Source organism: Rhineura floridana, chromosome 8, assembly GCF_030035675.1.
Source record: "Rhineura floridana isolate rRhiFlo1 chromosome 8, rRhiFlo1.hap2, whole genome shotgun sequence".
Classification (NCBI taxonomy): Eukaryota; Metazoa; Chordata; class Lepidosauria; order Squamata; family Rhineuridae; genus Rhineura; species Rhineura floridana.
The window spans coordinates 108,240,083-108,254,901 of NC_084487.1; the positions used below are offsets into that span (position 1 = coordinate 108,240,083).

General features: G+C 42.3%; 1 protein-coding gene across 6 annotated transcripts in view; it reads right to left on the bottom strand.

Moving 5' to 3' along the window:
- Positions 1-14,819, bottom strand: part of SLC2A13 (solute carrier family 2 member 13) — a 218,206-nt gene that overhangs the window by 117,469 nt on the left and 85,918 nt on the right. For all 6 annotated transcript variants that reach the window (XR_009764481.1, XM_061640334.1, XM_061640337.1 and 3 more), the window contains exon 4: positions 7,115-7,223. Coding sequence is in view for 5 of the 6 variants with exons in the window: in XM_061640334.1 (XP_061496318.1) it covers positions 7,115-7,223 (109 nt within the window). In the remaining variant the exon portion in view is untranslated. The remainder of the gene's footprint in view (positions 1-7,114; positions 7,224-14,819) is intronic.

Below are 14,819 nucleotides of genomic sequence, written 5' to 3' on the forward strand. Positions count from 1 at the left end.
CCGGAGTAGGGAGCCTTGGACAGGTTCAGTCTGGCCGCCGAATCAGCTTGCCAGTGGCGAAGCCAGAGGGTGCGACGAGCGACTATTTGAGTCGTCATGGCTCGTGCCCCTAATTGGGTGGCATCCAAAGTGGCATCAGCCACAAAAGCTGCTGTCTTACGTAATTTCAATAGTGCTCTTTTGAAGGTGACAGGATCAGGGTTAGCATCCTCTAGAAGGTCATCCATCCACATCATAGATGCTCTGGAGAAGATGGAGGCTGAAACGGAGGCACGCATGGCTAGGGCAGTGGCCTCGTGATTCTTGCGGAGGGCGAAGTCTATTCGTCGCTCCATAGTATCTTTTAGGTGGGATTCCCCTTCCCTGGGCAAAAGAGATCGTGAAACGAGGCGAGCGATTGGTTCATCTATGCCAGGGACATCTAACTTGGTGGCAAAGTCTGGGGCTAGGGCGTAAAGTCTGTCAGCCAGGTTCTTGAAGCATCGAGCTTTGAGTGGGTGGGCCCATTCTTCGGAGGCCAATTTGGCAATTGGGTCCGGCACCGGGATGTAGTGTTCAGTAGGTGCAAGGGATTTGAGGACCTTGGCCCCTTTGATAGCTGGGGCGGACGAAGTTGAAGGCGCAGTCTGGAGACCAAGGGTATGAAGTACCCTACGTGCTAGCGGTTGATAATCTGAGGTATTGAACAAGCGATACGATGTATCCTCCTCATGATCTGAATAGTCGCTCCAGTCGTCTCCTTCAACATGGTCAGTGAAAGTTGACTCCTCCGCATACGAGGCTTCGTCCGTACATCTGCCTCTGGCTACATCAAAGGGATCTGGTGAGCAGGAAGGATGAGCTTCATGGAACGCACGTTGGTCCATGTTGAGTGGAGGTATGGCAGGAACTTGTGGTAGTGACTGCATTCGTGTGAAAAAAGCCAGCATGGCTTGGAGTTGGGAGAGGAAATCAGGAGACAGCTGCAGACCAGATGTGGGAGATGTATGTGCCTGGTGAACTATTGGAACAGATGTCTGAGGCGGTAAGCCAGAGGTAGGTTCGTTAGGCGAATAGTGAGTGGGAAAGCCCACAAACTCTTCCTCGTCAGAGGCAGTAGCAGGAGAATGTAAAATATCACTTATGTGTGTCTGTGCTGTGGTGGTGGTTGGCACAGAGACATAACGAGGGCGCTTTGGTTTACTATGGCTGGAAAGATGTTTTGTCTTAGCCAGTGCTTTGGCATGTCTGGTCTTAGATGTGTTAGGATGTTGTGGCTTGGCTGATTGTGGCATGTCTGGCTGATCTGGCACCATGTGTGTTGATGGTGACATGCCTGGCTGTTCTGCCATCTTATATTAACCTGGGTGCAGTACACTGCCACGGAGGGGGCAGGATGTAAAGACCCGAACTGGCACAGCGTACTACCACGGAGGGGGTAGGATACACTGGCAGATGGCGAAATGCACTGCCACAGAGGGGGCAGAATGCACTGAGGTATCAGCGTTAATATAATATAGGCTGTTTTAGAGTTGGCACACTCAGATTAGTGCTGTAGGCTGGGTTTTGTTTTTTTTTTGGCTTGTTCACGGCCCCAGAGGGGGCAGGATATACAATGTAAATCAGATTTAATACAAGTCAGCCACTGATATTAAAGCTCCAGCCTTGATAATGTAATCCAGCCACTAGGATTAAAGCTCCAGCCTTGATAATACAATCCAGCCCACTAGGATTGGAGCTCCAGCCTTGATAATATAATTCAGCCACTATGATTACAGCCACAGTAAATGTGTGTAAATCAGCCGTGTGTAAATTTGTCAGCAGCACATATACACAAACGTACGGATAGATAGCCTGCAGGGGAGGTATCCGATAATAAGGGGAACAAAAAGGGCGGGAAATTCAAAATCAAAAAGAAAAATGGCGCCCGGAAAAAAAAGAGCGGGAAAAAATGGCGGAGAGGGAAGAAGCAATGGCGGCCGTCGGAAGCGAACTGGGGGAGGGCTGCCCAGCACGGTCTCGCCGAAAACCGCAGTAGCGGCTCTAGAAAATCCCCGGAAGGAAACAGGTAGGGGAAAAACGGCAGCCGCCGCAGAGAGCCGCCGTCGCGGTCTGTAAAGCCCTTCGCAGCGGGAAGTAAGCCACGTAGCGAGGGCGATCTGAGGCAAAGGGGTAACGGCGGGAGCCGCAGCTGCAAGCTCCCGCTGAGATCGGATAAGCCGCAGCCGCGGCAACAGATCAGGGGGGGAGGGAGGGTCAAAAGCGATCAAAAGCGATCAAAAAAGAGAACCGCAGCCGCGGTCACTGAGGGAGCCCCCAGGCTACGGATACAACAGAGCGGGGGGGGCTTGAAACTGCCAAAACGAAGAGAGCCACAGCCGCGGTCTCAGAGGGAGCCCCCAGTCAAGGAAATAAAATAAACTGAACAGCTCTGAGGAAAGGGCGAAGAAAGCCGCAGCCGCGGTCTCTGAGGGGACCCTCAGTAGGCTAAACACAAAACGGAAAAAAGGCTTTAAAGACAAATACACAAACAAATACGAGATTTAGCTAAATGCTATGTGAAATTCCAATCTTGTTCGTACGAAGGCAAGAATGAACTGGAGAGTGGGAGGGGCCTGACGCCCCTAGTCTTGACTTCAAAGACATTCTTGCCTTCGCACGATAGGTGGAGCTGAAACCCCGTTGTGATGGCCGTCCTCATAGGGAAAAACAGTAGATCAGAAAGAAGAGCCTGGAAAGACATTAACTTAGCTAGGCTCTTCAGCAGCTCCAGCCAAACCCTACCCATCTCAGCATTAAGCAAGGTCATCTATTTCCATTCCAGGATTTCTCCGCATCCTATATCACACTGCCTACACCTCATTTCTCAGCTATGTGGCTGTTTCGTTTGTTCCCCACCAGCTTTCTTCACCACTACTTATGTCTCTTGCCTCACCCTGCAGGTCTCTCTGCACTTTAACTGAACGTAAGAGCAGTCTTGGTAGTTTAGAAAAAGGTCCACATCATGAAGTGCCCCATAACTGGCCAGATGCCTCCAAGAAAACCTATAAGCAGAGCCATGGCCATCTGGTATCTAGCAACATAAAAAGGATGCCTCTTTAGATGTAGATTTCATTTAGCTATTGTGGCCAGTATCCATTTACAGATATTTTGTATAGTCCTTTTAAAGTCGTCCAAACTAACAGCCATCACCACATCTTGTGGTAAGAACGCAACCAGTTAATTCTGTGTTAAGGGGGGAAAACACTTTTTTGTTTGTTCTGATCCAGTTCCATTCAGTGACTTCCTAGTAGTCCATGTATAGAGGACCAAGCAGTCCAGGAACAATGCACACATATCAGTCAAGAAGTGGGTTAAACATGGACACAGCTTTTTTGGTTACAACACAAGAGTTCTGGCATAGCATAGGTCAAGCATCCAGCCAATCAGCAGATTGCCTGCCAGTTGATGTCTCTCCCCCACCTTCTGAGTACCAAGTGAGAGTTGCCAGGCTCATAGTCCCACCACAGTGTAGGCTACTCATGTGTGTCCCAGCAGCAACTTGGGGGAGAGGTGGCACCAGCCTCCAACCCCCTGAGCTGAAACTGAGGCCTTCAAGCAACACCATCCAAGATCCCTATGGAGAATCCCGTTATATGGTTGCAGCCCAATGCCCCCCTCACCATCTAGAGTTCTGACAGAATTAACATATGAAACAGAAACTCCTCAGTACTATGGGGATGGCAAAATTCTCACAGCACTTCAGCCAGCTACAACTATGAGTAAAATTCATTCTCAGCCACATCAACCAGTGAGCAACCTCAATCTACAGCAAGACTACTCTTCCCTTAGGAATGCTGCTGGAGCCTGTGGCCCTGATTCCAATTTATAGCCCAGGGGTGGAACAAAAGGAGAAAGTGCCCGCACCCCCATTCTGGTCTGAAGCCCATGCAGAGATGGCAGTGAGGGGCATCTTATTTGTTATTTTATTTATTGTATCCTTATATCATATAAATATTTTCCCAACTTAAAAGTGAAGACTGTTTAGCTATCATAAAAAATATGCCCCAAACTTTTAACTGTTTTGGCTGCCTGATTTGGTATCTCTTTGAAATGAGAGCTCTGTGATAACCCTTTTGAAATGACATGATGAAGTATACACGATATTCAAAGCTTGGTTGCACCATATATTTATAAAGGTGATATGGTATTTACCATTCTATTTTCAACCCTTTTAAATAATTGGTAATATGTACTTTCCTCCCCCCTCCCCCCAGCCAATATCAGCAAGCCATCTGTCATAACCCCGAGATCAATTTCCTGCACAGTTGAGCTTCTGAAGGGTATGTGTGAAATTGGGGTTTTTTGCCCCACTGCACATCTTTTACACTCATACTGAATCTTATCGGACATTTAGTTGACCACTGACCTAATTCAGATAAATGTTTTGGTGCTCTTCACAGGCTGTTTTAGATGTCTGCACCCTGCACACAAAGGTATTCAAGTTTGTGGAAAATACAAAAACTTGGCTACTTCACAGTTCATGCCATCTCTGGATCATTTATGAATATGATATTTATGAATATGTTCACCCTATTTTCTTCTCTGTACGCCATAGTGATCATCTTGAACTACAATAGACTTTATAGCCCCATCTCTATTCATTCTTCTTCCCACTCATCTTGTTGCCCCCATTTCTGACCACCCTCTTATACTTGTATCTCCTTCTCATTGAGTTAGATGACTTGGTGGATGAAACGGCAGTTACAGGAACTCTGGAGAAAAATGACCATGTTATACTTGAGTTCTTGATTTTAAAGGAAGCAAAAGCTGAGAGTAGCCATACGCGTACCCTGGACTTCACAAAAACTGATTTGAATAAACTCAGAACAATAGTAAGTAAGATTCATGGCAAGTGAGCCTAATGAGAAAAGGAGTCCAAGATGGGTGGAAGTTTCTAAAAAAAGGAAATTCTAAAGGTACAATGGCAACAATTTCAACAAGGAACAAAGGGGGAAATCAGTAGAAGAAGCCAATGTGGCTTCATAGAAAGCTTACAGATGACATGAAAACAAAAAAAAGACACAGAGGAAATGCAAGGAAGGCCAGACCACAAAGGAAGAGTACAGACAAGTGACACGGAATTTCACGGATGGTGTCAGGAAGGCTAAAGCTGAGAATGAGCTGAGGTTAGCAAGAGATGCCAAAACCAACAAAAAAGCTTTCTTCAGGTACATCCATAGTAAGAGAGAAGACAGAGAAGAGAAATGTGGTATGGCTACGAGGATGAGGACGGCAAAATGATAACAGATGACAAAGAAAAGGCAGAAGTGCTCAATTCCTGCTTTGGCTCAGTCTTTTCCCAAAACAGGGTCTATGACCCTCCTGGCAAATTTGAAGTTGAAGAGACAGGATTGCAGCTTGAGACTGATAGACAAATGGTCAAGAAACACCTAATCACTTTGAATGAGTTCAAATCTCCGGGGCCCGATGAACTGCATCCTAGAATATTTAAGGAACTGGCTGAAGAACTTTCAGAACCACTATTATATTTGCGAAATTGTGGAGGATGGGTGAAGTGCCAGATGACTGGAGGAGGGCTAATGTTGTCCCTATCTTCAAAGAGGGCAAAAGGGAGGAACCTAGGAACTACCAACCAGTCAGCCTGATATCAATCCCTGGGAAAATTTTGGAGCATATTATAAATCGGTGAATCTGTAAGCACCTTAAAAACCATGGAGTGATTACTAGAAGCCAACATGGATTTATGAAGAACAAATCCTGCGAGGCTAATCTTACCTGATTTTTTGAATGAGTAACCTCCCTGATAGACTGTGGGAATGCTGTGGACCTAATATATCATGACTTCAGCAAAGCTTTTGACAAAATGCCCATGATATTCTGATTAGCAAGGCAGCTAGCTAAATGTGGGCTGTATAGAACAAAGTGGATCCATAATTGGCTAGTTTCAGACTCAAAGAGTACTTATCAATAGTTCCTTCTCAAACTCGGGGAGGTAATGAATGAGGTAACACAGGTCTCGGTCCTGGGCCCAGTGCTCTTCAACATTTTTATTAATGACTTGGATGAGGAGGTGCAAGAAATGCTTATCAAATTTGCACATGATATAAAATTGGGAGGGATTGCTAATACCCTGGAAGACAGAAACAAAATTCAAAGGGACCTTGATAGGCTGAAGCACTGGGCTGAAAACAGAATGAAATTCAACAGGGGTAAGTGAGAAGTTCTACATCTAGGAAAAAGAAACCAAATTCAGTTATAAAATGGGGGATACTTGGTTCAGCAGTACTACATGTGAAAAAGATCTTTGGATTGTTGTTGATCACAAGCTGAATATGAACCAACAGTGTGTTGCAAAAAAGGCAAATACTACTTTAGGCTGCATTAATGGAAGTATAATTTCCAAAGTGCATGAAGTATTGATTCCCCTCTGTTTAGCACTGGTTAGGCCTCATCTTGAGTACTGCATCCAGTTCTGGTCACCACACTTTAAGAACGCAGAAAAAATTGGAACAGGTTCAGAGGAGGGCAGCAGGGATGATCAGAGAACTAGAAACAAAGCCCTATGAGGAGTGACTGAAAGAACTGGGCATGTTTAGCTTTGAGAAGAGAAGACTGAAGGGAGATATGATAGCACTCATCCAAGTACTTGAAAGGTTGCCACATGGAGGAGAGCCAAGATCTCTTCTCGATCATCCCAGAGTGCAGGACACGAAATAATGGACTCAAGTTGTAGGAAGCCAGATTTCAACTGAACATCAGGAAAAACATCCTAACTATTACAGCAGGACAACAATGGAACCAGTAACCTAAAGAGGTGGTGGGCTTTCCAACTAGAGGCATTCAAGCGGCAGCTGGACAGGCACCTGTTGGGATGCTTTAATTTAGATTCCTGCATTGAGCAGGGGTTGGACTCGATGGCTTTTTATACCCCTTCCAACTCTACAATTCTATGAAGTTTGTCCATTTATAAATCAGTTTTATACAATTTTCATTGTTTCTAGGGTTCCTAAGATTTTCACTGTTTCTTTTTTCATATCCAAAAAGTATACATTTCACAGAAAGCTTTTTGTATGTTTTCTGCTGAACCAAATGAAACATTTTTTTAAAAAAGTTTGTAAAAAGTGATACATACATGACTGTGTTAATACCTGCCAGTTGCTGGAACATTTGTAGACTACAGCCCACAATTAACTCTCTTCTAGTTGGAGGATAGGTCAGCATTCTGTAGATCACAGGTCCACCTTGAAAGAAAACAAAATGAAAAAATAAAGTATTATATCAACCAGTTCAGTATTACCTTTTATAACAAGTGCCTACATCTTATATTTTGAATTTTCCTCTGTGTAGACACAATATATACTTCATGTATTCTTGCTATGGATAGCCACTGCAGATGAATAGCTGCTATGGACCACAGATCAATTGGTTTCAAAACTATTGTCATGTTAGGACTTAAAAGTCAATGAAATAAAATGCATCTGGAAGACCAAAGCATCTAGAAGATCAAACATATCAAAAGGTGGGTACTTTAGGTTAATGGAAAGTGCGAAAAGGATAGCGGGTGTGGGTGGGTGCGTGGGTGACCTCATGGGCCACTAGTGCCATCAAATCGACATCACAGGTGGCCTAGAAAATTAACTTCAGATATACCTGAAGCAATTGTTCCTATATTGGTCTAAGGCTAGCAATTTATATCCAGCATCTCAGTTTGTGCAATACTTCATGATCTGAAATAAAGTATATCACACAGTACCAGCAGGGAGAATATAAGTTTCTTACCATGATGAAACTGCTGCTGAAATCTACATAAAGAGGAAGTAGTACTTAGGAGAATTCCACTGGAAATAAACTTACAAGTTTTATTTCCATATTTTAAGATTAGCAATGCAACTAAAATCCATAAATATATAATACTGGACATTATGTATTCATATTCACAGTAAGTTTAATAATGCAGAGATTGCTCTAGTCTTTAAAGTTATTTATCATTCTAACACATTTATATTATGGTACTATATTTCACATATATCAAACATCTGAAGGCACATGAGGCCACCACCTTCCTAAAGCTAAGCAGGTCTGGGTCTGGTCACTGCCTGGATGGGAAGCCACCTGGGAACCACATGTATGCCGCCTTGGGTTTCTATGATGAAAGAAAGGTAGGGTATGTATGTATGCATGTATGTATAAATAGTAATTTAAAGAATCCCATGCAATAATATAGATATAAAAGCCAACTACTGACGAATACATGAGTAGCCCTGCTTTAGGAAAATGCGGTCATTCTATATCAACATTTCTCAAAAAGCTGAAACTCAATAGTTGCCAAAGTACACACAACCTCACCATAACCCTCACCAGAATGTGCCCTTAATAGGCCAAGGGAATATCAGTAGGTCCTCTTCCAGTCAATAAGATACAGTTGAGATCTCTTCTCTAGCATCACAATTAATTGTTAGTCAACAAGGCAGCTGTTTTCCCTTCAAGCTTATTGCTCCTCTAGGATCTTCTTTAAGTCCTCTTTCTTTTTTCATCTGCCTTTATATAACCACCTGTAGCTTTCCTCCATTATACATGGTGGAGGCAGGTGAATTCACCAACAGGAATTTAAGCAGATGAGGTAGCTCAACCATTATCAGTAAACTGAATCCTAGGTCCATATATTCACAAGAGAATAAATGCATGATATCCAAGAAGACACTGTCCAGGAACTACTGTTCAAATTTAATATTCATAGAAAAGAAACTATATACAACCTTATATATTTTCCCCTATTTACCTCTTAGTGTTTACTCATTACCCAACAGTTATAGTGAAAGAGAGTTTACATGTTGCATTTGGAGGAAGAGTAGCACACACACACACAAAGCTAACTATGGGTTGTATCCAATGCTAGTTCTACTCACTGTAGAACCAAGTTAGTAATGACAGTTAATTTTAATGGGTATGCAATGAGTAGGGCTAGCATTGGCTATAATCCTTTGCTCCAAGTTAAGATCTCTCCACTGTGCCTTTTTAAGGAGATCCAATATAGTCAGAGGCATGTTGCTTCCAAATACTAGCTGCTAGAAACTGCAGGAGGGGAGAAAGCACTTGCACTTAGGCCCTGCTTGTGGGCTTCCCATGGGCATCTCATTGGCTACTGTGAGAACAGGATGCTGGACAAGATGAGCCACTGACCCAAATCCAGCAGGCTCTTCTTATGTTCATTTTTTAAGAAGTTAAGCCACAACTATCCTGTTCAATTCAGGAGATTCATCCTTTTCATTCTGAACAACATACAATGGTAAATTATTTGTTAGTTTTTTTTAAAAGTTGTAGAATGCTTATCATCGGTTTAAAATACATTTATGTAAGAACACAGAGCTTAATTTGTTTCCTACAAAAGATATCACCAATTTAAAGGAAAGGAAACAAAACTTTGATCCATTTACTCTCAAGCAGGAGGTCAGAACAAAATGCATGTTTTCATACAGTGGGTAGAGATGACATTGCCAACTTAAGAGTATTGTTTTGTTCTACCAAGGTTTTAAGATACACAAAAGGGTAGTTGACTCCAAGTAGCTCTATTTTAAAACCAAATATAGGCTTTAGCCTATTACACCAATGGGAGCAATTTACTTCAGAACCACAATTTTATTTTGTCTAGGCAAAACTATGATATATTACCATGCTTGAAGCCAATTTATCACTGAATAAAATCCAATGAAGTTCTTATCCAAGAAGAAAAGCACTACAAAATTCCAAAACACACCAACGACTGCACATGAGTTCTTATTCCAACATTATTTCCTAAGATAATTCAATTGCTTATTTGATGTCCCATTTTAAAATTACATCTATGTCTACAAACCTCTATAAAAGCTTAAAAATAACAAACTAAACACCTTGTTCTCTCTCAAGAATCACTCAATATGGGTTACTAAACTATTCAATACAGTTTCATTGCTTAAGACAAATGTTCAAATGTTCACTCTATCCCAACTGTACAAGGACCAAATATCTTCTAGGAGAAATTCCAGAGCTTTTCCTTTATTCCATGTCTTCCTAAGATACTTAAGAAATTGACAGGGGGGAAAACAGGGTGCCAAGGTTACCCTGCCCTGATTTAATTCTATTTGTTGGACTGAGTGCCTTTGTATGTAGCAAAAATGTTACCAGGATGGTTTGTTAACTTCACACAGGAACAGAGCATGGATATTTTTACAGAACAGACCTCCTTCAAGATGTCACAGAATTTACTATCAGATTATAAAGTCTAGAAATGCCACTGTAATACAAGTTTATTCTCAGGATCAAAATCAGAATATCAGGCAACACTTTCCAGAAGAAAACATGAATTATAAAATAAAGGCCTCTTTCATATATATAAAAATATATCTTAGTGGTATGAGAGCCCTGAACCATATTCCTCCCCATGATGTTCTAGCAACACTAGAAACTCCAAGACACATTACATTTCTTCATCTAAGGGTGTACCTGGGGAATGTTGGCTGGAACTACTCAAATGCAACAACCATCTGCATGTTCCGTCTAAGAGGAGCAACCCCATTTGCTTTTGTGTGATAGAATTCCAGGAAGCCTTTTATGCCTGGGAATATAGAATGCCGCAAATTCTGTGCCAGCATGAAATATGTTTACGCATCAAGGGAAAGAATCATATTACTTGGATCATCAAGAGCAGTATCTTAAACCATAACCATAGTATTTAATCGGATGTGGTATCAGAATTGCTAATTGAGTTAGGGAGCTAACAAAGCATAGTGGCTAAAATGCTGTGCAGTTCATCTCAGCCATGAACTCACTAGATGGCCTTAAGGCAACACAATCTCTAAGGCTTAGCCCTTCCAACTGCCATATGATACCAATGTTTATTGTTTTTCCATATGTAAGTGACTTGCTTCATGCAGATGAAGAGGTCTACAGTGGGATATGGTAGATGCAGACCAACTGCCTACTAGACATATGGGTGGGTGGGTGAGGAAGTGCTCCACTGAGCCCTAACAGGAGCCTTTACATGACAGCGCTGCACCTGTGATGATGTGTCACTACTACTACCACCACCACCACCACACACTAAGGCCTAAAATGAGTAAATTGGGCCTGATAGTTTCATATATTAGTTCTACTAGAAAGGGAAGCAATTCTGCTACTGAATACAACTATTTTCTGTTCTTTGCTTCCCCTCTGACAAAATACCTCCAAACCACCACATACACATTTTCAACGTATCATAGTAAAGCTTTTCCATAGAAATATTTGGAACAAACAACGCTATGACAAGAGCTAAAGGATACATAAAGAGGTTGGTGAGGAGGATAAAGTTTGATAACTTCTGAGATAGTGCTGAGGACACTGGGGGGGGCAGGGGATGACATAACACAAAATTACAGTGTATAGTCACAGAATTATCTGGGGTTTTCCCCTCAGGAGAAAGAACAGAAGAATTTTAACCTATTGGCCAGTTGCCAAAAGCTGAAGAATGAAAAGCAAAACCAGATGCAGAGTAAAGCAGTTTATCTTTTGTGAGGGTAATAACATGATTCCCCCCACTGAGGTCAGGTAACAGGGCACTGACTGTCTGGATATCTTGTGGGTGTAAGATTATTGTAGAAACTCCTTTCTACCTCAAGGTGAAGCAACAGTTTATGAAGCTACCTTTTTATTAATCCCAACTTTTCTAATTTTGGAGATGTGTAGTCCACAATCCTGGAGTAGGGTACAATCAGGGTTGGTGCCAAAGGGCGGCCAGATCAGGTCCTGGCAGAGGACCCCTGTGGCCCAGAGGGGCCCTTAAAGGACCCCTCCTTAGGGTGTGGGGGTAGCGCTTCCCTTCCGTGATCCTCAGCAGGGTTGACTCCTGACCCTGCTGCAGATTGCAGAGCTCCCAGGGGTCCCCCAGAGTGTGTGGGCCTGCTGCGCCCACCCACTCCATCTACCTCTCCACCCTTTTTGTGAATGCCCTGCATGCACAGCTGCCATCAAACAAGATGGCAGCAGAGGCTTCTTTAATGGGCTGATGCCCCTACCACCACCTTGATTGATGGCAGGCATGTGTAAGCACGTAGCATAGTGCGCATGTATGCCATCAATGAAGATGGTGGGGGGTATCAGCCCCTTACAGAAGCCTCCGCCACCATCTTGGTTGATGGCAGCGACCTACATGCCCAACACATAGGGCATTCACAGAAAGAGAGAATAGGTAGGTGGAGTGGTCCTTCACGGTCTGGGGGGGGGGTTGGGAGCAGGGAGCCCAGGACAGACTGGTGCCCAAGGTCCCAGTCACGCCTTGCACTGGTCCAATACATAAAAACATAATATACCATAATCAGTTACCTGAAACCAAAATAACCTTAAAATCCATCATTACATACAACAAACCAATGAATCCAGGGAGGACATACTGCCCAACTCCACAAACCACTTAACCCAAAGCCTGTGTGAATAAAAATGTTTATTAGTGCAAAACCTGGTGCAAAGCACCCATCAGGGTCAGTTCCAGACACCAGACTGAAATGCATCTAGATAAACCAGTGGAGCCTTTAAGTATTTCTAAGTGTTACCTTATTATTACCTTAGTTCAAATGGCAAAAATAGTATGAACAGCCTTTTATAGTCAATGACCAATAGGAAATAAGTTGTTAAATATTTATCTAGATGCCCAATGCTAAGTGGAGATTTTAATTTTTAAACCAGGTCACTTTTAGATTAGATGCAAATCCTTTAAGAACTCAAGCAAGCATAATTAACCAAACATTATTCTTATGACTGCATGTTTCTCTAATTAATAAAATAATTAAGCCTGGTGGACTGATTAGCTTGTTCAAGGGTTTGAATAGTAAATGTTCCGTGTTCCGACTATTTTGGAAAAAAGTGAATAGAATTAGAAAATCCTTCAATAGCTATGCTTTCGACTTCAAGTTATCATTCTGAATTTTTAAGATTTTTTTTTTAACTGAGGGTCCCTGATGGCCTTTGTGCATATTGCTGTTCTTGTTGCTAGGATACCTTGAAAAGGATTCTACAAAAGGTTGGACCGTGATAAGCTCAGAAGCAATCTTGCTGATGCCAAGAATACACTACAGCTTTCCCACAGCTGAAACCAACCTTTGGAAAACTACAAAAACATGTTTTGGAAGCAGGGCTGCTGCAAGACATATTGCTGCCCAAGGTGAAAGGCAGAATGGCACTCTGTGCCCAATTCCATGTACAGAAATGACCTAGACTGGCAGTTGAATCTTACTTCCACATTGGTGATAGATTAGCATTGTTCACTGCACTTAAAGTGCCAGGCTAGCTTAGGGGGACTAGGACAGGCTATATAGTATTCATAGCTCTTGTCCTGCAAAATAAGGAAAAGGCCAAGAAACTTAGAAGGAACAGGTGGGAAGCTGCTGCCACGCCCCTCCTCCACCCTCCAGCATCTGCCACCTGAAACGGTTGCCTCATTTTGTCAAGTAGTAGGGCCACCCGTTCGGAAGGAAGTTAACTCAGAACACCTGTACAAGCCAGGTAATCTTTATATTATTGCTTTGCTTAATGCTCTGATCATTGCAGTCAAAAACTATATGCTTTACTATGTCAAAAGAGGCAAAATGCCTTATAAATAACTTTAAACAGATGGAGAATACACTCCTCCAACTCATTACCATATTAATTTAACTGATATATTATGAGATAAGTCAAGGTGTGTGTTTGGAAGGACTCTGTATGCTGCTGCAGCAGCAGCTGTTGCCATTTGCCCACAACTTTGCCATACTCTTTTCTTCTGCTTCAGGTATATAAAGGGGAGGGGCTGCCTGAGGCAGTGCCTCAGCGTCACGCAAAGTGCGATGCTAAGTATGCACTTAGCATCGCACTTGGAGTTGTCTTGGGGTCTGGAATCCATCGCCTGCCAAGAAAAATCCAGCTGCAAATGCTGAAGAGAGAAGGCAAGCCAACGAGCTGTTGTGATTGAAAGCCCTTCTTTAGGGTGAATATTTGAGATTTGAACGGTTTTTGTTCCTCAGTTGAGAGATGACTTTGTTGGAAGAAGTGGTTTCTATACCCCTAGGGTGAGAGCCTAGTGGGCATAGTTTCTACCCCCTTGAGTGAGAGACAAAGAGGAATGTTTGGTATGAGGGTTTGGTATGAATATTGTACTTAGAATATGCATGTGCATATTTGGCTATACGTAGATTTGAGTGCTTGTCATGGGTGTACATGTGAGTATGCTGTTTCCAGGATGTGTGGTTGAATTATGTGAGCACTTGTGGAGTGTAATTTGAGGTAAGTGTCAGTGTGTTGGTTTAGAATGTTGATATGTTTAAATATGAATGTGCTGATTTTGTAAGGATGTGTTTGAGTAAATTAAATGTTTTTTTCTTTTCCCAATGACAGTAAGACAAAATTCTGATATAATGGGGGCTGGCTGTTTTAATTGTTTTGCTTTTTATTATACTGTGATTAAGAAATCTGATTTAATTTATTATGTTTTAAAATAAGCTTGTTTTAGCATATTTGTTTTTCCTTGAAATGTAGGGAATATTCTGTTTGGTCTATTATGTATATTATGTTTTTTCTTCTATTTCTTGTACTTAGTTTATATTTTGTTGATACTAAAGAGGATGTTTTGTTCAGTTAACTGTATTTTATTGTTTTTTGTAGTTGTTTTAAGATGTTGGGATTTATCTACTCAGAAGTGAATCCTATTGAGTTCTATAGGGCTTAGTAAGCGTGTTTAGAATTGCAGCCTTCAGGGGCATCCATCTTTACTCTTTGAGTGCTCCCATCTAATACCTCCATGACACTAGGTTCCTTTCTTCCTACAATGGTCTTTTGGTGACTGGCCTGGCCTG